At 41.7% G+C, this 23337-nt stretch overlaps 1 protein-coding gene across 3 annotated transcripts in view; it reads right to left on the minus strand.

Annotated features, from left to right (window-relative positions):
- The window catches only part of RUNX2 (RUNX family transcription factor 2), a 110171-nt gene that overhangs the window by 65021 nt on the left and 21813 nt on the right, over nucleotides 1–23337 (minus strand). For 2 of the 3 annotated variants that reach the window (XM_077488953.1, XM_077488951.1), the window contains exons 3-4: nucleotides 22376–22532; nucleotides 9721–9825 (exon numbers count right to left, since the gene is read on the minus strand). In XM_077488953.1, the coding sequence (XP_077345079.1) occupies nucleotides 9721–9825; nucleotides 22376–22532 (262 nt within the window). The remainder of the gene's footprint in view (nucleotides 1–9720; nucleotides 9826–22375; nucleotides 22533–23337) is intronic. The other variant, XM_077488952.1, reaches the window with a different exon arrangement.

Here is a 23337-nt window from a genome sequence, read left to right on the forward strand (position 1 = left end):
TCCTGCCCCAATGGCTTTCCCTCTGCACACTAAACACAGGGGATCACTCACTCGGCACCGGCACCAACCTGAAACTGCCTTGTGATTTTTAATGAATACAAGGCATTCTCTGATTGGACAAAATGGAGGGAAAGTGTGGATGAAGTCTAGATCTACCCTCGTCCAATTCATTGAAACAATGGTGGTGCCAAGTGGGCAACCTCCTGTGTTCAGTGTGCTGAAGCTGCTCGAGCAGGACTTGGAAGATCGCAGCTGTCACTGCATCAATATAAGTTGGTGATAATGATAATTCCTGGACTTTAATACTTCTTCCTATATAGGGTCAGCCTAAACCACAAGCAAACCACACAGCTTCCTACTTTACATAAGAAGCCCTTGAAAAGTATCAGTAATCAAAACTTCAACCCAGAGAATGGTCAGTGCTGGAACCAAGAAACACGCTGTCCTAAATTTTCACAAATTAGAGTCAAGGTTATTCAGAAGATAAAGATTTAACCTAGACAACCCAGTCCAGGTCCACACGGTGAATGTCATCATTAAACGACATTTCATGGGAGACATATTTTAATTCTGTTGTCCAGCAAGGTAAAGCTAAATCAGAGAATTATGAGACACATTTACTACAAAATAACAGCTTGCATCATAATTTCCTCCATCTGATGCTCTAGAGTACAGTACCACTGAGGCAGAATGAACCCTGACCCTGTCCACTGCTTAATTATGCAGCTTTATGGAGCAGCCATTCTCAACCAGAGTTCTGTGGAACCTTAGGGTTCCTTCAGAGGTTGCTAGGATTTCCTTGAGCTGTGGCTAGTTGACCTCCCAATCAATGATGGTGCCTTCACAGTTATAGGGCCAACACCACTTGGCAGAATCAATGGCATTACACCAATGATCTTTATAGACGGCAGAGCAAAGAAACTTCTCATCTCAACTATCTCAATTATTCAGTGCGTATGTGCTACAAAGCAGTAATGGTTCCTGGTTAGTATTTCCCAAAATGTACCATGTTTATTAAAATTTCTGGTTTAGTGCATTTTTTTCAGTCTATGTATAGGAATAAGCGTTTTTTTTTTTTTTGGATAGGAAATAGTTAGCCCCCCCCCCCCCCCCATTTCTTTTTCTTTGCTGTCTCTGTCCCATTGAGGAGATTTTCCTTTATTTCCTGTCCCACTTGCACAACAGCAAGTGAGAGGATTTTTTTCAAAGTAAGGACAATTAGACAGTTATTACTGGAACGGGGGTTCTCACTGATAAACCCCCCCTCTCTTCCTGTCCCAGTGACATCAATAGTCACTGGGGCAAAGGTAACAAATAACTCTTCCTAATGAGAACACAAACAACAATAAACATTGGCAGGGGTTCCAACCCCTCACCGCTCATCGGAAGCTAATAAAAGTTATGTTTATAGCTTCAATGTAATAATACATTGGATTGATTGCATCATCTCATTGTTGATGAAGTTTCTTTTGCTGTACATCCAGGGAAAACATTTGGAAATCCGGACTCTACTTCTCATCCAAAATGTATATATCAAGGGAGTAGAATATTTTATTACTTTTTGTCTGCTTTTCTGTATGTCAGGATAAAAATAGCTCAGCACGTACTATACTAATTAAAATCTACAGGACGTGGCTCCATGAAATGACACACTAAATTGATGAAACATGCATAAAAGTATTTGCTCGCTTAGCATCTTTGTAGTAAATGACTCTGTTCTGTTTCCCCCCATGCACTTACTTTTTATGTCTTACAATTTAGTTTGATAAAACAAAAAGATTCTTCGGTCTTCTATTTACAGTATGATTTGGACTGGGTTCACAATTTTACAGTGCATTAACGTGTGTTACTTTGGGTGTTAAAGTGATACTAAAGTCTTGTTTTTTTTTTTGTTTTTTTTTAAATAACAAACATGTTATACTTACCTGCACTGTGCAGTGGTTTTGCACAGAGCAGCTCAGATCCTCCTCTTCTCGAGTCCCTCTGCAGTGCTCCTAGCCCCTCCCTCCTGCTGAATGGTGCTTGCTCTGAGGGCACCAAGAGACGAGCCGAGCTGCTGCTCTGTGTGCCCATTCAGACACAGAGCCGTGACTCTGCCCCACCCCCTCTCTCTCCTCATTGGCTCACTGAATTTGACTGACAGCAGCAGGAGCCAATGGCGCCCACTGCTGAGTCTCAACCAGGGAGGAGAGAGAGTCCCAGACAGCCGATGTTCTCGTGCAACAAGGCTGGATTGAGATGGGGCTCAGGTAAATATTGGGGGGAGGCTAAGGGGAGCTGCTGCACACAGAAGGTTTCTTTTTTTATCTTAATGCAAAGAATGCATCAAGATAAAAAACCTTGTGACTTTAGAAAGACTTTAACATGCATTGTGTTAAGGCAGCCCATGCCAATGCACTGCCTAAGGGCCCATTCATACGGGCGAGCTGATCAGGTCCGCCTGTCATTCTTTCACTTGCACCTGATCAAAAGGTCCATGCATTCATATAGAACAGTGGGAATAAACGTTTACACCCACCCAATCTCCACATCCAATCAGGCTAAGAAAAAAAAAAAAAATGGAGGAGGACAGTGTCCTCCTTTGTTTGGGAGTACCAGATTGGAGGCAGCCATATGTAAATGGTCAGCGGAGACTGTTTATTCCTCCCGGCTGCCCATGCAGGACTTTTTGGTGCACCTGATCTAATAGAAACCACCTGATCTAATAGAAGTCTGTGGGAAAGCATGAGTAACCCGCACAAAATCTGCAGGTACACTGCTCTGCATCCAAACTGCAGCAGATCAGTGTGAAACCAGCCTTAGAGTAAGGAGGCCCTTAATGACCTACTTTACCCCCACTAAATAAAGTTCAGTACAGATTTTAGCACACATTTGACATACTCTGGAAAAATACAAACAAGTATATACACACGTAGCAAATACTAAACTGATTATCTTTTGATAATATTACCACACCTACACTGGTGGTTAACCTAGAAATTTACATGATTTTATCATGTGTAAATAGTAAAAAAAAAAAGTTATTTAGAAAAATTACATTTTAGATTTTTTTTTTCGTTATTGAGATAAGATTTTTAAGGAATTCAATCAAAACTTGTTTTATTTCTTGGCTTTCTTGAAAGCTGAATTTCAAACAGAAAAACTTTCAAATCAAATGTTTTCCTCAGTAGCCACAAAGGATGCAAATCCACTTTGTGTGAACCAAATGGCTTGTAAAAGTGGTACTAACATCTTAGCCTTTGTAGACAGCAGAGCTGTAGGAGGGGCCAAGCAGGCTCCACCCAATGGATACTGCCTGTACAAAACTAGAGGAGGGGGTGGAGACAAGACCAGTCACCCTGCACAAGGAGAGAGAGCAGCAGTGACTGGTCCTTAATACAGGATGTGTGAGTGAAAAAAAACTCCTGTGCTACCATATGATGGCTCTCAAATTATAAAAATATACCTGATAAATAAATCACATAATCTGTTGGGTGCTGCATGCACACAATTGTGTTTGCAAAATTCAAAAATAAAAAATAATGAAAGTGTGCAGCGCTACCAATCTCAAAATTATAAATGTGCAATACCATTGAAAACAACTAAGTACTGACTTAGTAATAATAATGTCCTTCATATACATCAAGTGTTAAATAATAAATCAGTTTCCCCTGGTGAAGTTGAGTAGTGTGTGACGTAACGCGTAGGGCAGAGCCTGAGGGATCACGGACCGGACGTGACGTCAAACTAGGATGAACGATACTCTGTGAATGTATGCAGTATTATTATCAATGTAAGCAGCATTTTAATTATTATTAAGCCTTCCTTTTACAATATTAGACTTTTGGGGGCACCCTCTCTATTTTAACATGGCATTGGAGTAGCCATACATCACGTGAGTAAGACACTCTTAAAGAGACCAGCACCCTATTACCCTGGAGAAACACCTAACAGGATACAAGCACCCTAGTGGCGAGAGGTCACACTACAGGTTCACGGAGGACCCTGGCATAAGACACTGACTGGAGAGAACCAAGCTGGATTTGATTTTACATGCATATATATCATAATATTAAGGTGAGGGCACTGAGAGCACAGTGGCGATCAGGAAGAAGTGGTTTTGGATCTTATGAAGATTGTTTGGATGTGATTTTCACAGTTATGCACTTTTGATGAACTGTCAATATTATAAACTGATTTATTATTTAATACTTGATGCATATGAAAGACATTATTATTACTACATCAGTACTTACCTGTTTTGCATGGTAGTGCATATTTATAATTTTGAGATTGGTAGAGTGGCACTTTCATTATATTTTATTACAGGAAGTTCCTGCACAGAGACAAACATTCACACTGGGTTATTGCAGGGATTTTCGAAAAAAAACACAAAGCACGCCAAGATTCAAGAAAGACTTGATATGACTCTTGTATTTAGACAGTATTTGCTTATTGTGGAGTTCAGCTTTAATGTCCCCTAGCTGGGCAGGCTTAAAATTGTTGCAATGGCACCTAGAAAACAATTGCTTTCTATGTGCCAAGCGCATACCATATTTGTGCGGTGGTGTGCACTGCCTAAAAAGGGCACACGCAACATGCATAAATCTTAATTGCCACCAAATAAGACATTTTTCTAATTGACTAGAGTTCAGTTGTAACCCCCCAGCCACTTGCTGCTGTACCAAAAGAATGACCTTCCCTTTTATAAAAAAAATAAAATAATAATACATAGCAATTCACCCAATAAAAGTGCACATACGTTTGTTCTGTGTGAATGGGACAAACAAAAAAAAACACAAATGTTATTAGTTTATCTTTGTTCGAATGTTTTCTGCCTGAAGTTTAGTGGTAACCCCCAAATCACTTGCTGCTGTACCATAATAATGACCTTCACTTAGGGTGTCTTTATGAAAAGAAAAATTAATGCATAGCAATTCAACTAGTGAAAGTGCATGTACATTAATTCTGTATGAATGGAGCAAAAAAATGAACGTTATTAGGTTATCTCCTGTGCTGGTTGAATGTTTTTCTTTATAATGGAAAATACTGCATTTGGGCACTAGGTGGTACTAAGTATTATAGGCATTTCCTATGATACTTAGAGCCATCTAGTGGCCAAATGCTGTAATTTATATTTTAATTCAATGCAAAACATCAACCAGCACAGGAAATAAAAAACATTTTGCCCCATTTGCACAGAACGAATGTACATGTACTTTCACTGGGCGAATAGCTATGCAATTTTCTTTTATACATACCCCCACTTAGTTTACAGCTCATCATTTTGCTACTTTTGAGAACTATTATTTCTCACTTCTGTTATCTGTCTGCCATAAATCATTTTGTTTCAAAACATGATCCCCTCTTATCAGCACAGTATAAATATTTCTCGCTGAATCTGGGGTGTTCGACCTTAAGCAGTCAGTCTGACACCGTGTAATCTCCTATCTGGTACACACACAAAAGCAGCATTGTGTCAGCGCACCACGTCTGCACCAAAATATTTCACATATCCAGACGAGTGTGAGGAAACCAGGTTCACTTAGCTGAGACCAACCGTAGTAATTGCTGCTAATTCTTTGACTTCAAACAATTATTTCCGCTAGCAAGACAATCGCAGTGCATGTGGCAATTTCTGCAAGTCTGAGTGACAGAAGGAGGGGGGGTGGGGGGGTGACATGAGACTGGAGGGTGTCCATCAGGCAGCGAGGACATGGCATTTCATTGCTTTTCTCAGTAACACATTGATGTTATTCCAAGGATTTCAGACTGCTCATTCTCTATTTTTGCCATACACTCTTATATTCTGTCACAAACCAAAGCTGGAGTTTAATCTGCTCATAATTTGCCTTTTTTTAATTCTTCTTCCCTAATTCTAATTAACACGCTAAATAAATTTGTATATGAAGTCTTTAAATTTTCACAACTCATTTTAGATCCTACATGACATCTCCGGTTCCCTATGCTTCTCAATGCAATGCAGGCAGATCATAGCTGGTGGGAAAGGCTGGCAAATATCAAAATGCCTTGATGGGTGGATGTCAGCCTGGAGTAGTGAGTGTTCGTAATCAGGCTGTATTTGCATAGTAGACCGCCCTAGTTAACACCCACATGTAATGCTGTGCCTCCATGATTGAAAGGCCTAAGATCCAAAGAAAGCGGCAGGCCAGTCTGGAGAAGAAAGGGCTCCCTCTTCTTTGGAATCCATTCAGACCATCACAGTGCATTAATGCTGAAGGAAGACAAAATCGAATCTTGCCGTGCCCCATCCCCTTGCACTGCAAGAGATAGATGATTGTTTAGTCTAGGCTACCAGATTATGATAAGCCCCCTCCCACCGACCCCCACAATCACTGAGTCAGAGTTGTGAGGAATAGGCCATTGTCTTCATCAACCTGGGGACAAGGTGCTTTGCCAGGGGCTATGTGGTCTGATGGTCCAGCAAGGATGGACGACCCCCCTTTTCTGGTCAGCCAGGCTGCATGCTCAGACTAAAGATCTGGTATGGATTTTTCGGAGGACCCTTTTTTTTATTTTGCGTGTGGATCCCCCTTAAAATCGATTCCACACCGGAAGTCTTGTGCCTATGCTATCCCCTTGACCCAAATCGTGAGCTGTGGCAGGGTAACACTTATGACACCACCCAGTCCTGGGACCAAGTCATCCAGTGCCTTGGGCAAAGAAGCCAAATTGCGCCTCTCTCCTTCATTATGTGCAAGCTTAGGGGCTGCTACCCCCAGCTGTCAAATGCCTTGTATAAGAATGAGCTCACTGGTGCCCCCATCCATACAGTAAACTGCTGCACCCAGGGCAGCCTCCCTTCCTGCCCACCCATTGTCCCGGCCCTGACTCCACCCAGCAGCCAGCACAATTTCTGCACAGCCTAATGACAAAAGGGCTCCTGCTGGTCCTTATGAAAGCTTTTGTCTCCTGTTTTGTGAATCCTGATTGCTGTGTTTGTTCTGTCCATTTCTCTGTCTGTCATCTGCCTTAAACTTTTGCCTTTATTATGACCTGAATGCACCTGTCCCATCCCATTTCTATCATTCTAGGCTGCCCGTAATCCTATATAAAGCTCCTACCTCTTTCTGGCATCATAAATACATGAAACCTTTAGGGTGGGTTCACACCATTGCTAATTGAATGCGGCTTCCCGCATCCAATTTGCAATAGCAGGAGGTTTTGATCGGCTCTCTATGGAGTCAGTTCATATATATCCGTTGCGGCTCTACTGCAAATTTGCACAGGAGCCATGTGCATCTTTTGGTCAGATTCAGGTCTGAATTCAGACAAAAAATTGGGCTGAAATCGGACCTGAAATCGGACCCCTGCTGGGAGCCACATATGGTGTGAACCCAGCCTTAGACTTTGCAGGCCAGGTCTAAAATTGTACAAAGTGCCAGGTATGGCCCACTCTGATTATTGCAAAGCCTTTCTTGTTGAAATATCTCTACACAGACTATCCCCCTTGAGTCCATTAAGAATGCTCCTGCCAAACGTATCCACCTATCCAAATGCTCGGTGTCTCTCTGAAATCCCTCTATTGGCTTCCACACACCCAATGCTTAAAGATTCCAAATACTAACAACATACAAAGCCATCCACAACTGTGGTCCAAGCTACATCACCACCCTCGCCTCAAAATATCACTCAAACCATCTTTACTCCTCCCAAGGCCTCCTCCCCTCTAGTCCCCCCCTCACCTCTTCCCATGCCAATCTTCAGGATTTCTCCAGAGCTTCTCCCATCCTATGGAACTCCCTACCTCAGTCAATCTTGCTATCTCCTACTCTGTCTGCTTTCATTTGATCCTTGAAAAATTTCTCCATCAATCCCCCTCTAGCTATTGCTTTCTACCTTTTGTATCACTTCCTTCTCCCTTCAGGGCCCTTTCACAGTGATCAGTTTTCCTTCAATTTTTGCCTTACAAAAAGCAGAAGAAAAATGGATGACCATTAAATCCTATGGAACACTTTACACCAGGCATTTGCATTTTGAAAGTCCTGAATGCTGTTTTTTTTACGTGTGCTTTTTGCACATGTGCAGGTTGATGTCAGACACCTACACAACTCACCGGAAAGACTGCAAAAACATGGCAAAAACACAGCAAAAACACACGGCAACGAAGCTGTGTGAAAGCAGCCTTATATTGTAAGCTCACATGAGAAAATCCCTCTAACCCGCTTGTTTTGAATTGTATGGTAACTGTACTGTCTCCCTTAATTTTCTAAAGCATTGCACAAACTGTTGGCGCCATATAAATCCTGTATTAATCCATAATAGCATTGTGATACCGGTATGCTCTGATACTAAAACTGATACCTCCCTGGTTCACACCAGTGCGATTTGTCATGCAATTTGCCCAATTGCCAGCAATGGAACCATTTAAATTGCTGTGACTTTGAAAAAGGTTCCTGCACTACTTTTTTGGTGATTTCATTGCGACTTGCATTGACTTATGTTAAATGAAGTTGCAAGCCGCAATAAAATGGTCCAAATTACACTGATCTGTGGCTTTGAAATTGCGCTAAAGTAGCGTGATTTCAAAGCCGCAATGATTGATTTTATGTTTGCGCAGCCTACTTAAAATAGGTATTGGTAATAGGTATCAGCTAGTACTTGAGAAAAAGTATTGCTACCCATACTCTGTCTTAAAAAAACTGGTATCGGTGCATCCCTTATCTATGATCAAAGAACAAGAAAGCATAACCTTTCACAATCACTGCTATCCATTGAAAAAAAAGCATGACTGAATTTCAAAATTTTTTGATGCATATGATTTCATACAAGATTCATAAGATTAAAGGTCAGTCCAGTCAAAAACTACAATTCAGTTTTTGGTAGATGCTGGAAAGTTAAACAATTTGGCAGTTTCTTATATTTTAGATCTCTCTATTGAGTTCCTAGGTCTGCACACCTTCTGAACCCATTATGAGGGTCTCCCACCATACCTGCAGGCTTTCCTATTTATTTTCTATCATGGATAGTGTAACAGGAGTAGCTAGAAAACTAGAACATACAAAAGTAAGGCTCCATTCACACCCAAGCGTAATGAAATTGCAGGCAGAATCTTGCGATTCCAGAATCGTCACAAAACACAGGACACGTTTGCAAGACCATTATTTCTTAATAGGTGAGATTTTGCTGTGATTGTTGAGTGACAAAACATGCTAAAATCACACAGAAAAATTGCACCGCTTCTTTGGCATGTTTTTGGAGCAGAGGGAGGCCCATTAAAACAAACGTGTCGCTGCAGTACGCTTAGATGTGAATGGAGCCTTAGTGGAGAAGCCAAATCTCCCTGATGGACAAAACCACAGCTTGGAATTATGACTATCACTGTTGGTATATCCAAGTCATATAAGAAACTGATGCCCCCCACACCCTATATCTAAGATGAACATTTTGGGCGGAGCATGCCCTGACAATTTCAACAATTCAAAAAAGATAAAAACTAAATAAGACACATACATTTGAAAGCCTCTGCTAAATGAAAATGTACTTTATAGTCATAACTGTCCTCAATTAACTTTTCATTCACCTGACATATACTGGAATCACTGTACTGTCCTACAAAGAACCCAGCAACAGCAGGTCACATGGAGGACACCACTTTCAGCAATATGAGGTCTGTCACAGTAGAGCAGGAGGTGAAACTGAGGTCTTGAAGAAGAGGAAATTAGGTTCCCAGAGACCAACCAATTAGAGTTCAGCAATATAGAAAAGAGTGGTACTTACGCCTTGGTTCCCTTGGTCCGTCGACCGTCACTTTTATGGCTCGGTGGTAGGTGGCAACTTGAGGTGGGTTTGTAAACACCGTGATTGTTAATGTAAAACTTTTACCTGCAAAAGGCAGATAAAGGATCAGGCATTAAATAATTGTCTTTTAATATAGTGAACCTTATAGCTATTCAGGAGCATGGCTGCTTACTCTTATTTTGGTGCCCCCCATGCACCATGGAACTGGAAGTCCAAGCAGACCCCATAGGCTGACAGTGAGAGGGACTCCCAACCTTTGCAATTTCTCCATGCAATTTACTCTTTACAGTATACTCCTGTCATTGTCTAAAATAAAGACCTCTACACACTATCACTGGATGGTTACTTCTTTGGAAGAAATGATAATAGCATATACATCATTCATCCTGAAAAGGGGAGCCATTCTTGGGAGTTAGTAACGTGTAAAAGAACTGTACATAACTACAAACAATACGCCTATTCACTTATACACCATATGCATTAAGTCCAGGCAATCAATCTATTTTTACCACAGTATGTCCATCTCCCCATCTTCTGAAGTTCACTTTTATGAGGTCTACTGGTCTTGTTTAAACATATACAACTCATTAGCTAAGCTTTAAACAAAAACTGCCATATTTACCATATTTGATCATATCACAACTCTTTTAAACAAGCCCCACCACTTTCAGAATCCAAATCTGGATATTAAGAGACAAGGAACCATGTCATTAATCAATGAACCTATACTGGGTATATATAAGTGGTCAACGATAGGCAGTCTGCTGCAAGCCTCCACAAATGGGGACTACTTGGTGAATGCAAAAGAATAAAATACAAATTCTTTGTAGACAGGACCTCGATCAGAGTTGAATGAATGCCCCACATTTGTCAGCCCTTGTAAAGTTCTTGTTTACTAAATGTTCTTTTTTTTTTATAAATGTGAATGACTGTATTGTATTTTATTATAAATCCTTTCATTTGAAAGAAGCTGAACACCCAAAACCAAAAAGCTGCTCCAAAACTGGATTTGGATACATGTTTGCACCTAGCAGTTCTGTTGCATTTGATGGATATGTTCAGTGTTATTTTTTACACTATACCTGAACTTGAGATTTAAGGTCATTGTTAGGGGTAAAAGTTAGGTTATGGGTTAGCAATAGGGATTCATTGAGGTTTATATCTATGTATTGGTTAGGTTGAGGCTTTTGGTCAAGCTGAGGATAAGGTGAGCTTTAAAATACGATTCAGGTTTAGGACTAATTGTAGAGGTGAAGTTCAGTTTTAGAGTTTCATGTAGGTGACGGGTTCAGGTTAAGGGTTGGTTTAGGGTTTGATTAGGTTGAAATATAGGATCAGGCTAAGTGTATTGCCGCATACAGATGTTTACAACAACCAAAGCATGGATTTATTTCCGACAGATGTTGGCTGAAACTTGTCTTGCATACACACGGTCGCACAAATGTTTACAGAAATTCCGAACGTCAAGAACGCAGTGATTTACAACACGTAGGACGGGACTAGAAAAGAGAAGTTCAATAGCCAGTGCAGCTCTTCTGCTTGATTCCGAGCATGGAATTTTGTGCGTCAGAATTGTGAACACACGCTCGGAATTTACATCAATGGATCTTGTTGTCGAAAATTTTGAGAACCAGCTCCCAAATTTTGATGGTTGGAAATTCCGACAAAAAATTTCTGATGGAGCCTACACACAGTTGGAATTTCCAACAACAAGCTCACATCGAACATTTGTTGTTGGACATTCCGATCGTCTGTACGCGGCATACGAGTTAGCTTTTGGAGGAAGAATGAGGCTTATGGTTAATTGTAGAGGTGAGGTTAAGACTGAGAGTTCACTTTAGGTGATCATTTTAGGGGTTAGGTTGGTTAGATTGAGGTTTAGGATCAAGCTGAGTGTACATGTTAGCTTTAAGAGGAAGGATGAGGCTTAGGGTTAATTGTAGAAGTGAGGTTAAGATTGAGAGTTTGGTTTAGGTGATGGGTTCACAGTAGTTCAGGTGTTAGGTTGGTTAGATTGATGGTAAAAATCAGTCTGAAGGTAAGGCTTATATTTAGAAGGAAGGATGAGGTTCACTGCTTACTCTAGGGCAGGGATCTCCAAACTACCGCCATCCAGCTGTTGCGAAACTACACATCCTACTTGGCATTGTAAAACTCTGACATTCACAAACATTACCAGGCAAGATTGTAACTTTAGTTCCTGGACAACTGGAGGGCCATAGTTTGCAGACTCCTGCTCTAGGGGTTAGAGTTAGCTCCAGGGTTGGGCTCAAGTTAAGGGTCGTTTTAGGAGTTAGACATAAACTTAGGGTTTGAGGTTACCCTGAAAGTAAAGGCCAACTCCAAGCAGAATTTTATTTACTTTAGTAAGAGGGGAGAAAGATTATAACCTCTCTGAGTTTTCTATTGTTGTTAAGCCCCTGTTAGGGAAATTATACTTCACTTTGTGTTTCAGTAACTAAACAGGAAATGAGGGGATCTCCCCATTAGAAAGACAGATGGCAATAAAAACAGACCCTACTTCTAACCCTTGATTACGCTACTTAAAAGAAATATGTATATTTTACCACTGCCTGTACCATCATTAGATTGAGACACTCAGAAACAGCAGTTTAAATAACTTGACAGGGTTCTAACCCTTGCCCACCCCATCCAAAACTGATAAAAGTTTTGGATGGAGTTACGAGTCAGGTGTATGTAACTTGCTTAGTGTTCATGGGTATGCCCAATGAAATCATCGTAGTTTCAGTGCCAAATAACAATGGCACTGTATGTATATGTACACATTACATGGTAGTTAAAATTCATGTACAGACATTTCTGGTGCTTAAAACCTTTGCCATAATCGTGCCAGGACAATTCAAAGTGTAATGAAACCCTAATCACAATGCACATAAAATGTCACTATGTGGAGAGAATGTACTTTTTTCATTAACTAACATTATCTACCAAAGAAAGCCAAGTGGAATAGGCTGGCTGCACACATATGCCAGCAGCCAACCAGAAGTCTGCTTCTAAAAAATTCATCTTTTTTCATTCAGTTTCATTCAGTTTTCTAATACAGACAATTGAATGATCATTTTTAACTGCAATTAAGACTAAAAGGGGAAAAAAAAGAGAAAAATCAAAAATTCAACCCAGTGGGCTGAACGAATTTTTTTTTGAAGAGCTCAGAAGGCAATCCTGTACCAACAATAACAATCCGATGTTAGTACATCGATCTCCCCGCTGAGCTATTGTGTTCTGATAGAGGGAGCGGGACCGCCCCCCCCCCCCCCCCACACCACCAGCCAATAGCTGCGAGCACTAACTGGATGCCGACCGGGAGACCTTTTTTGGTCGTGTACCTTTGATAGAAGCCGGACATTTGGCCAGCTTCTGTCGGATCAGCTGCCGTACACATGGGCCGAATGTCGGTTTCTATTGAACCCGCAGATACTCCTGATATTTGGCCCATATGTATGGGGTTTTAGACAGTTGGAGCATGGGGACAAGATGCTGTTGGGACTGGTCTAGTGCCTGGTACACATGATGAGATTATCGGTTGAATGATTGTCCGTTTTCTGGGGGGGGTTTTCACGCTAATCGCAGATCGAACCTGAAGAGTTTACCAAATGGAAGTGATATAATGTGTTGTTGTGTATTTGTATTGCATTTTCGAATGACAACTGTACTGATTAAACTAAAATTGTACGCTCTGCCATCGTATGAAAATATTTTGTGCATGTCCGATCAAATTATATCAGATGCAGTGTCCTAATCGGCTCTCGAAAGCTCTATACCAATGATCCGATTATCGTACGATCGCTCCGAAATGTGTATTTTTCTTACAATTTTCTGATCGTGTGTACGGGGTTTAAAGTGGAGGTAAACCCTCCTATTGTTTTCAGCTAAGGAAGCTGCCATCTTGGGCTCTGTGATCATCTGCCATGGTGCTGCACATGTGATCAGTTATGACACCAGCCATTTGGATGGTTTGACAGTTTGGTTAAGAGCACAACCAATGTGACAGTTAGCCTTCCCGGGATGCCGGGAATGTAACTGTTTTTTGAAACTGTTAAATTGTTGGGTTTACCTCCGCTTTAACAGTGCGCAAGTTGTTAAAACAGGTAATTATATCTTCTTTTCTATGTTCCCTAGACCTAAACGAGCAATTATTCCCTGCAGTGATGGCACAGCCCTTGATAACTTAGATAACTATGTTTCCTGGGTTGGGCTTTAACGGTTTTCTGTCTAAATTTGTTGAATCACTTATGGTACTACTGAATGTTTCTGAATTTCCATACGAATGCCTAGCCTTACCCACAATCCTCCTCTCTTGAAATATACACTTTTATGACATGTTAGGCAAGATATACTATAACTAGCAGATATGTTACAAGACTTATAATTTATTTAGCCTTTTTGCCATTTATTTATGCTAAAAAATACAACACAACATGTGTTTTTCTATTATTATTATTTATGAATATCTGATTTAATAAAAAAATTCAATTTTTTTAATACTTTTTTAATAATTAAAGATTATAAGATATTCATAAATAATGCATGTTTATAACACAAATATCTGAATGTTATCTTAGGGTTAGGCCCAGCCTCAGATAAAATTCTATTACAATTGTATTTTAGGGAGATTTTTCTCATTTTAAACAATGAGTATGAAAGCACAAAGCTACAAAGATCTATGCTTATGGCAGAAGCACTTTAAACATGGAACTAAACTGTGCCATTGTGCCCCTGGCAGCAATGCCATCCAACTCGTCTCCATTTATTTATTGCTTTTCACAAGCAGAGCTGAAGTAGCTGAATTTCCTCAGCTGTAAAACAATGACTGTTTGGCTGGATGAAATAGGCGCAGGCTGGACTCCCTGACAGTTGTAATCTGTTGAGATGTATAACGGTTATTCCTGTCACACAGAGACTTCTGCAAACTGTTTTAACACAGGAAGATGTGGGCGGGAAACGTTGACTCAACAAACAGTCAGCGGTCCCAGGCCTGGGCTGATGTATGAAGATGCTTCTGTTCCCAGTTAAAGGAGCTGTCTCCCAACATGAGCCAACCTCCCGCTGTTGCCAGCCCTGGTGACACACAACGACTTCCTCTCAGCCTATTCTCAGCGTCCCACAGTGTCTTCTCTACAGAGGACATGCAAAACTATTTCATAGTTACTAAGCGGGGTTATTTACTAAAACTAGAGTGTAAAGTCTGGTGCAGCACTGCATAGACACCTATCAGCTTTCAGGTTTTATTGTCAAAGCTTAACTGAACAAGCTGATATTAGAAGCTGCTTGGCTACCATGCACAGCTGCATGAAGTTCTGAGTGCTCCAGTTTTAGTAAATCTCCCCCCCTAAACTAAAGCCTAGTACACACTACTAGCTGGGTACTAGCAACCAACCGGGTTGAACAAAAAAAAAAATCGGACAGCTCTGTATGGGGCCACTGTACTAACAATCTGATGTCAGTACAGAGATCTCCCCCGCTGAGCTGTTGTGTTCTGACAGGGGGTGGACACCATTGGCTGAGAGTGCTGATCAGGTGCTGGTCGGCTGCTGGTTTTCCAGCATCCTCGCCCAACAGAAGCCAACTGAACAGCCGGCTTCTACCAGACCAGCTCCCATACGCATGGGCAGAATGACGGCCAGTATTATTGATCTGGCCGATGTCGCCAGAAATTCGGGCCACGTGTACAAGGCTTAAAGGGTAATTAAAAAACAAACAAAAAATAAACAAATATGTCATAATTACCTCCTCTGTGCAAGGGTTTAGCACAGAGCGGCCCCGATCCTCTTCTTCTGGGGTACCTCAGCGGCGCTCCTCCTCTTCTTGAGTGCCCCATCAGAGAAGTGCTCTACCTCAGGGCACCCATGCAGGTGCACTCCCGAGTCCTACTGCTGTGTCTATTGACACAGACAGCAGGACTCAGCCCCGCCCCTCACGTCATTGGATTTGATTGACAGAAGCAGGAGCCAATGGCTGTGCTGCTATCAATCTATTCAATCAGGACACAAGACTCTGGCAGGAGCTGGTGTGCTCAATCCCAACGCGGGAAATACAGGGTTCAGGTAAGTAAAACGTGGGCACTGGGGGGGCTGCTACACTTAAGGAGGTTTTTCACCTAAATGCATAGAATGCATTAAGGCAGCAATGTACAAAGCCCAGCCCGCGTTCCGGACAGCCCACCTGGTAATTTTGACATTTATATGTTTTGTGGCCCCCAGCGAATCCCCGAGTGTCACAAAAGATACACATGCTGGCTGCCTTGGAGGGGATAGGGAGGGGATGGATGAGTGCCGTACACACAGGAGAATTTCCTGTTTACACGGCAGCCTCTGTAAAAGGAAGTCCCATCTCCTGCGCTGCCATTCGACGACTGTTCTGTCCATCATAGGAGGTGGGACTTTCTATTAAAGAGGCCACAGAGAAAACAGGAGTTTCTCCTGTATGTCTGTTGGCATTTGTCCTACCCCCCCCCCCCCCCCCGCTGTCCCGTCTGAGGCTGCAGATGGGCATGAATCAGGCTGCACTGATGGCAATGGTGAGTCTGCATTCATGTCAATGGGGGTGCTGCATTCAGGACTAAGCCACCTAGAGTCTTTGCATTGCTAGGAAGCTAGGTGGATATTGCCGTTTAGCCTCATCCACTGCTAGGAAGCAGGCCGCTATTGCTGTCTTGTGTCAATTGGTGGGAGGCAAGTAGATTTTTGCTGCCTAGCATCCTCCATTACTAGAAGGCAGGTGGCTAGTGCAGCTTAGCATTCTCTGTTGCTAGAAGGCAGATGCATATTGCTGCCTAGTATCCTTGGTTGCTAGGATGCAGGCGGCATCTCAAGGAAGCCACCTAATGTTCTCCATTGTTAGGACGCAGGCAGCTTTTCAAGGAAGCCACCTAGCATCCTATTCTGCTGGGACGGAGTTGGCGCTTGTACTCCAATAGAGTACATTTGTGCTGGATGCATACTGCGTAACATAACAGTTCATATGCAGGACCTTTTTACAGATATGAATGCAGCACAGGTACTGATATGAGATGTATGCAGAGGTGTGCATGGGCCCAATATACCTGTATTCAGGTAAAAAAAAAAAAAAAGTACTAATGAAAACATTTTCACAACCAAATGCATAAGCCCTTAAAGTGCAGCTAAGGCACAGAGGTGTAGGCACTGTTCTGTGAGCTATCACAATTCAAAATTATTTGGACTGAGGACAGCAGAGGTCAGCTAGTAGAGCCACTGCAGGCATCTCATGTTTTCATCAGCCATTAAGTCTTTGCACCTTGCTCTGTGACAGGGTCTCATCCTACAGTATAAGAAGTGCACTCATGTATAAGCAGGCATGTACAGGCCCATGTCTCCAGCAGACAGAGAGGAAGAATCGTCACTCTTCTGCAAACTCTGATCTGCTTCAAAGAGCAGAAGGGGAAAAAAATGCCTGTTTTTCCTCCCGTTAAGATCATAGGAATCAAAAGAGGAGGGGGGGGGGTCATTGCTGTTTGGACATAATTACCCTCCATCAAAAGAGCCTTTCTTCATCTACCATGCGTGAAAAGCTTGCTAACAGTTACGTCTGCCCCTTTTCCCTCTTTTTTTTTTCAAATATTAAAATCGCTGCTTGGGAAGCTGCCCAAAGTTGAGTCGATACAGCAACATGCAGAAAGGCCTTTGTTTTTCTTTTAAGTCCCTAAGATAAATTGGGCTCATAAGCTTTAGAAAAGAACACATTTCCTTCTTTATAGGGGCTTCGAAGCTGGAGTCACAGGTCAGATCTCAATCAGTGTCACAATCTGAAGGGGAAATTTCATTTTTGTAAATGTTTGATAGGTCAATATGTCTGCTCCGGGATACTTGCATGAGCAGTTTTACAATATCCATTTATTGCTCTTTGGGAGGTGTGACACCCTTCATGCAGCATTAATGTAGTAAGTGGAAAGCCAAAACGTTTTTCTTTTATTTTTGGGTATAGTAGGGGAGGGTTAAAACTGTCAGTTCTTTTTTTGTTTTTTTTGTTTTTTTGCTATCTGTGTCTCATAAGGGAGACTTTCCTTGACTTCCTGTCCTGTAAACTCAACAGGAAATAAGAGAAAATCTTTCCAAAGTGAAGAAAATTCCCACTTAGATAGTTGTCCCCTATGGAAAATGTCTCCTCTATTCCTGTTCTGGTGGTGACTCAAAATTTTGGGTTTTCACTTACTTTCATTCCCATTAGTGATCAGGACAATTAGAAAAAGTGAATCTCCCTAAAGGGGACAGCAATAGAAACCTCCAAAGAAAGATGGCAGTGAGGCGCTAGGCACAGGTCCTCAACCTATAACAAGGAATGATCAAGCATGCCTAATGGCTTTATGGGGCCCACCAAAAAACTTGGGTCACCCAAACTGAGAAGTCCACATAAAAATGAAAAAGAGAGAGTCAATTATTTTGAGTCCAAAATCCTTTATCATTGTTTACACATTACAACAGGATGGCAAAAGACAGCCAATGCTTTTTAGGGGCCAAAAATGACTCTTTGTCAGGGCGTGGACAATATGGCAAAAGGGTTGCCTGTACTTGGCTCTGGTAGGTCTTGGAAAAAGGAAGGCTGGAGCAGTGTCTTTCTATTGCAGTCTTTCTATTGCTCCAGTTGCTGACTTGTTTTTGTAGGTGCATGTTCCAGAACCTCTATGCTCATTTTTTGTTCAGTATTAGCAGGAGAAATTATCTCGAACAAGCAGTCAAGCACATTTACTAGATTTTTGGACTGTGTCTAGTGGAATAGTGATTCAAGGATGGCAATGACAACTTTGGAGTTTAAACCTTCAAAAAGAAAATTCCAAATTTGTAATCTGATCATTTTCCTTTAGGAATAGACTTGCCTCCCCGAATGTTTGAAGGGAACTTTTACCTGAAGGTAAGTTTAGCTTCCTGGCTTTTGTAAATCTCGATACAAATTTTTTCAATACACTTAACTCACTTCTGTGTTTTCCACCATGTCTCTGTATCATAAGACAGTGTTTAGAATATCTGTTTTCTTTGATACAACATCATAGTGAAACTGTCCTTATTGCACACTGAACAATGGAATGGGAATTGCAGGTGGCTTAAAGAATCAGGCATTAATACCAAACCAGCGAAACAAAATCAGACAGAGAGGCATTTAATAAGCTTTTCTCACTAATAAAGACAATAAAATAAAGGTCTTGCTTTAGTGTAGACACCCCAATGTGCCTGTTTATATGTGTGCATTGATCTAAAAAAAAAACTCTCCTGTGCCCCTTTCTGATTGAGTCCACCAGGAGCAACTTTCCTTGACTTCGGGATCCTTGTCCAGCTGCTATTGAAGGATGTTGTGTACAGGGTAACGATTAATGTAGTGATTAGGTTGAGGCTTAGTTTAGCCGGAGGCTAAGGCTTAGATTAGGTGTTTAAGGTTAAATTACCTGTTAGGGGTTAAAGGGTTTGGGTGAGGTTAAGTTATAGGCCACTTTTAAGAATTAGAGCAGCCATTCTCAACCAGGGTTCAATGGAACCCTAGGGTTTCGTCAGAGGTTCTCAGGAGCGCCTTGAGATGTGGCTGATTGACCTCCTATCTGAAGGTGCCTCCATAGTTTGGGTCCAAATCCACTTGGTGGCATACAGTGGCAGCTGTCTGTAAGGGTGGCATTCTAACCACATTAAGGGGGTATGCTTCCCATATCATGAATGTAAGAGACATTATTTCCATTGGCCCCCAATATAGTAATTTTAGCAATGGTTTCTTGAATACTGAGAATTGTTCCAAAGTTTCCTCTGGGGTAAAAAGTTTGAGAAAGGCTAAATTAGGGGTTAAAGAGTTAAGAATAGACTAAGTGTTAGGCTAATGAAAATGGTTAGAGTTTAAAGGGTTGAGTTGAGGTCAAGTATGTTAAAGCTTATGTTAAGGATTCAAGATTAAAGGGTAAGGTTGAGACAAATTGTTTAGCTAATATTATGAGTTAGGAGTAAAAAGGTTAGACCAATGTTGAGCATTAGGGGTTAAAGGGTTAGGTTTAGGTTTCCTGTTAAACTGAATTTAAGGGTTAGGAGTTAAAGGATTTGTCAGGATTAGATAATTTACTTGACGTTTTCAGGTGTAATACTTTCACTTTCAATTGTTAAAAGTTTTTCAAAATATCAAATGCAGTGAAAGTGTTTGAGCAAATTTGTATAGGCAGTTTTGATGCCAAGATTAATGTATCAACAAATTTATTGCAGATACTTTCATGTGGTAAACAACTGTATAATGATTTGAAAGCAGTGCACTGGTATTTCTGTGTGTGTGAGACTTCTTCATATGTACCGTAAATGTGCTGGGAAGTAACAGTAGAAATGTCATCTGCACAATCGGATTTAATAATCTGCACATGTTTATCCCATTCCACATAACTGTATGGACTCAAGGTCCACCACACATAGTTTATTAGAGGACTGGCCTTCAGGCAGAGGGAGTAATGTCAACTAGTCCAGGACAGGGATGGGCCACTAGGACACAATCAGTTTTATACACATTAAGGAAACACTGAGGTCTAAAAAAAGACATGGTACTGTTTTAAAACGAAGCTCCATGCTCCTTAAAAAAAAAAAAAAAAAAGTCAGTAGCTACAAATACTGTATCTTCTGACATTTAATATTAGGACCCTTACCTGTCCACAAACCCAGCGGTGTCTTCACCCGAGCCAATTTTTCAATCAGCTCTCGGGTGCTGCCGCCGTCATCTTAGCTGAGGAAAACCATCAGTGAAGCCTTGTGGCTTCACAGCCGGTTCCCTACTTGCGCAATGCTTTGTTACTTGGTCCAGTGCCAGAGGAAGGAGCAAGGAGGCTGAACTTCCGGCTGAGTTTGGCGTCGTGAGATAAAGCAGCCAGGCCAGTGACTGAATTTTTCTCTACTGCAATAAAGCAATACAGCAAAGTCACCTCCAGCCAGCCCCCAGCATGTGACTGGACAGAAAAAGAATAACAGCAGGCTAATAGCTCCCATCTCTCATCCCATCAGCAAGCTCCTTGCCAGCCCCCAGCATGTGACTAGACGGTAAAGGAATAACAGCAGGCTAATGGCTCCCATCTCTCATCCTATCAGCATGCTCCTTGTCAGCACATGTGCATGCTAAAGAGTCTGGTTGGCACAAAGTATTGACCCCCCCCCCCCCCTTCACAGTCTCAGTTGTGCTGTGCAGATGAATATATTTGCCTGGAGTTCAGTGTTAAACAGGAAGTAAACCCTGATGGGTTTACTTCCTCTTTGATTCCCTGCAAAGGTAAAGCATAATGGTCTACTATGCATCGCATAGTAGTCCATTATGTGTCACTTACCTGACACAGGAGCCAGCGAAGTCACCGCTGTCCCCTTGTGTAAGGAGCCTCCATCTTCTCATTGGGTCTCGCTGCTCCGGCGCTGTCATTTGGCGAAGCCGTGATGATGTCACTGCCATGCATGCGCATGGGAGCTGCCACTCGTGGCATATCGCCGTTAACAGCGGCGCGCTCAGTGCAGGCGCACTGAGCGCACCGCTGTTAACGGCGATATGCCACGAGTGGCAGCTCCCATGCGCATGCGTGGCAGTGACATCATCACGGCTTCGCCAAATGACAGCGCCGCATGAGCCGTAGACAGCGGTGCCTGTGTTTTGGCAAATATCTCCTAAACCGTGTAGGTTTAGGAGATATTTCTTGGACCTACAGGTAAGCCTTAATCTAGGCTTACCTGTAGGTCAAAGTGGTTTGTAAGGGTTTACAATCACTTTAAATAATAAATAAAGGGTTACCTATGAACACTTCAATAGGTATTCATATATCAAGTCTTTGGTAGACCCCTTAAAGGGTTTCGGTGGTGAGATCTCTGTTCTTAAGCAGCAAGAAGAGTAGGAGCATTAGTTGGAAGCAGCAAGTATAGCCCCAGAAAATGAGGGGGGGGGCACAATGATGGTAGAGTTCCCCAAAAATTCCAATAGGAAACCTGTTGTAGATCTGCTGAAGACGTTAAACTGAACCTCTTCCAGTATAGAGTGCACCATAAGGTGTCAGATTGTGCCTTCAGGTCTGCTGTCCCCCTCCTCAGAGTGCCGCTATGGCAACAATTCTTATGGAAATACTGACATTAAGGTCTATTGAGAGGTCAGCCCACAGTTATGTCACACAGGTGAGAAGGCATAACAGCACTCCCCATAACCATCTCCAATTTTGACAGGTGCTATGAGGAGGGAAACGTAGGACCTGGTACAATCTGATACCTTATGGGGTCCACTAATATAACTGGGGTTCAGTTCAATATTTTTATTACGACTATTGCTGGATTCACACCTATACATGCAAATTGCCAGGTTCATTGACTTTTGTCTTCACAGACATTAATGTGAGATGTAATGCGTTGTACAATATGGGCCATACTATGCACATGATCCTTCATTTTACCACAGCACATGGTCATGGTGTGCTGTGGGGGCCAAAAAAATGTGTTAGGTACATTTTTTTGTGCTTTGAACCTCAGTATGGGCCTCTAAAAATTAAATGGGTGGGTGTAATGGTGTTAATGTGCCTTACACATGCAGATACATATGTGTGGGCCCTAAAGATTTTCTTTAAAGAACAAATGAACCATACAATTCTGTTTAGGATTGGTCATTTTGGAATCAAACTTCTTACCTCTTCCACTTCTGCCAACGAATCTTAGGTCGTTAAACCTTGCCACTTGATTTTTCATGACGGCAGAAGCGTTCCTGAGTTCCGCAGAGTAGTTTTCATCATTCCCAGCCATCACAGTAACCACAGAACCATCCGGCACCTCTCCCAGGGCAACCACCTGTACAAGCACAATGCCAGAAGTTAATGTGAAACCACTTTTAAAGAGCCTTAAAAGTTGTGATAAATATGTACAGGTCATGCTAGGACCAGCAGTATCACAACAGTACAGCTTCCATGTGTCCCTGTATTAAAGTGCCAAGTGTTGACTGTGATTTGTCCTTGGAATTTTGTCCCTTGAAATGTCCCTCATGTTGTAGATTGATCACACCTACTCTTAGTAGGAATCTGTACAAGTGAATGTGAAGACCATTTTTTGTTTTACGTTTTGGAAATATGTTGAAGGATTAGAACCCCTGTCAGGTATACACTGTTGAACAAAAAATCCATACTATACTAAACCTTTAAACACCTTCAGGAGGGTGCACAACCAACACTGATACCATGGAATCCAAAAATGGCCAGCACACCACTAAGTAAAGACCTAAAATTTTTACTGAGGTATTTATTGCAATAACAGTATATTTAACAAATAGATACCATGGACATTTCAGAGACACTGTGGCCTCCTTTTATCTGTCACCTTGAAAAAGAAGGCCATAGTGTCTCCAAGCCTGTGGTTTTGATATTTTCCTCTGCTAAAATTTCTGTTATTTTACTTAAGACCTCAGTAAAGATTTCAGGTCTATAACTACTGCAGTTGTATGCTGGACATTTTTTAGCTTTAATTTTTTTACTGCTGTCTATGTCCTCACTGGGGAAATCTATCCTCTTCTATTGGTCCTGTTGACTATTTTCTCCAGTACAGAAAGTGATGAAAAATCCAACATCTGCATTGTCACCTAAACAGAGTCTTCGATTGGGGA

Source organism: Lithobates pipiens, unplaced genomic scaffold (assembly GCF_037356315.1).
Source record: "Lithobates pipiens isolate NorthernLeopardFrog02 unplaced genomic scaffold, aLitPip1_a1.2 Scaffold_18, whole genome shotgun sequence".
Taxonomy (NCBI): domain Eukaryota; kingdom Metazoa; phylum Chordata; class Amphibia; order Anura; family Ranidae; genus Lithobates; species Lithobates pipiens.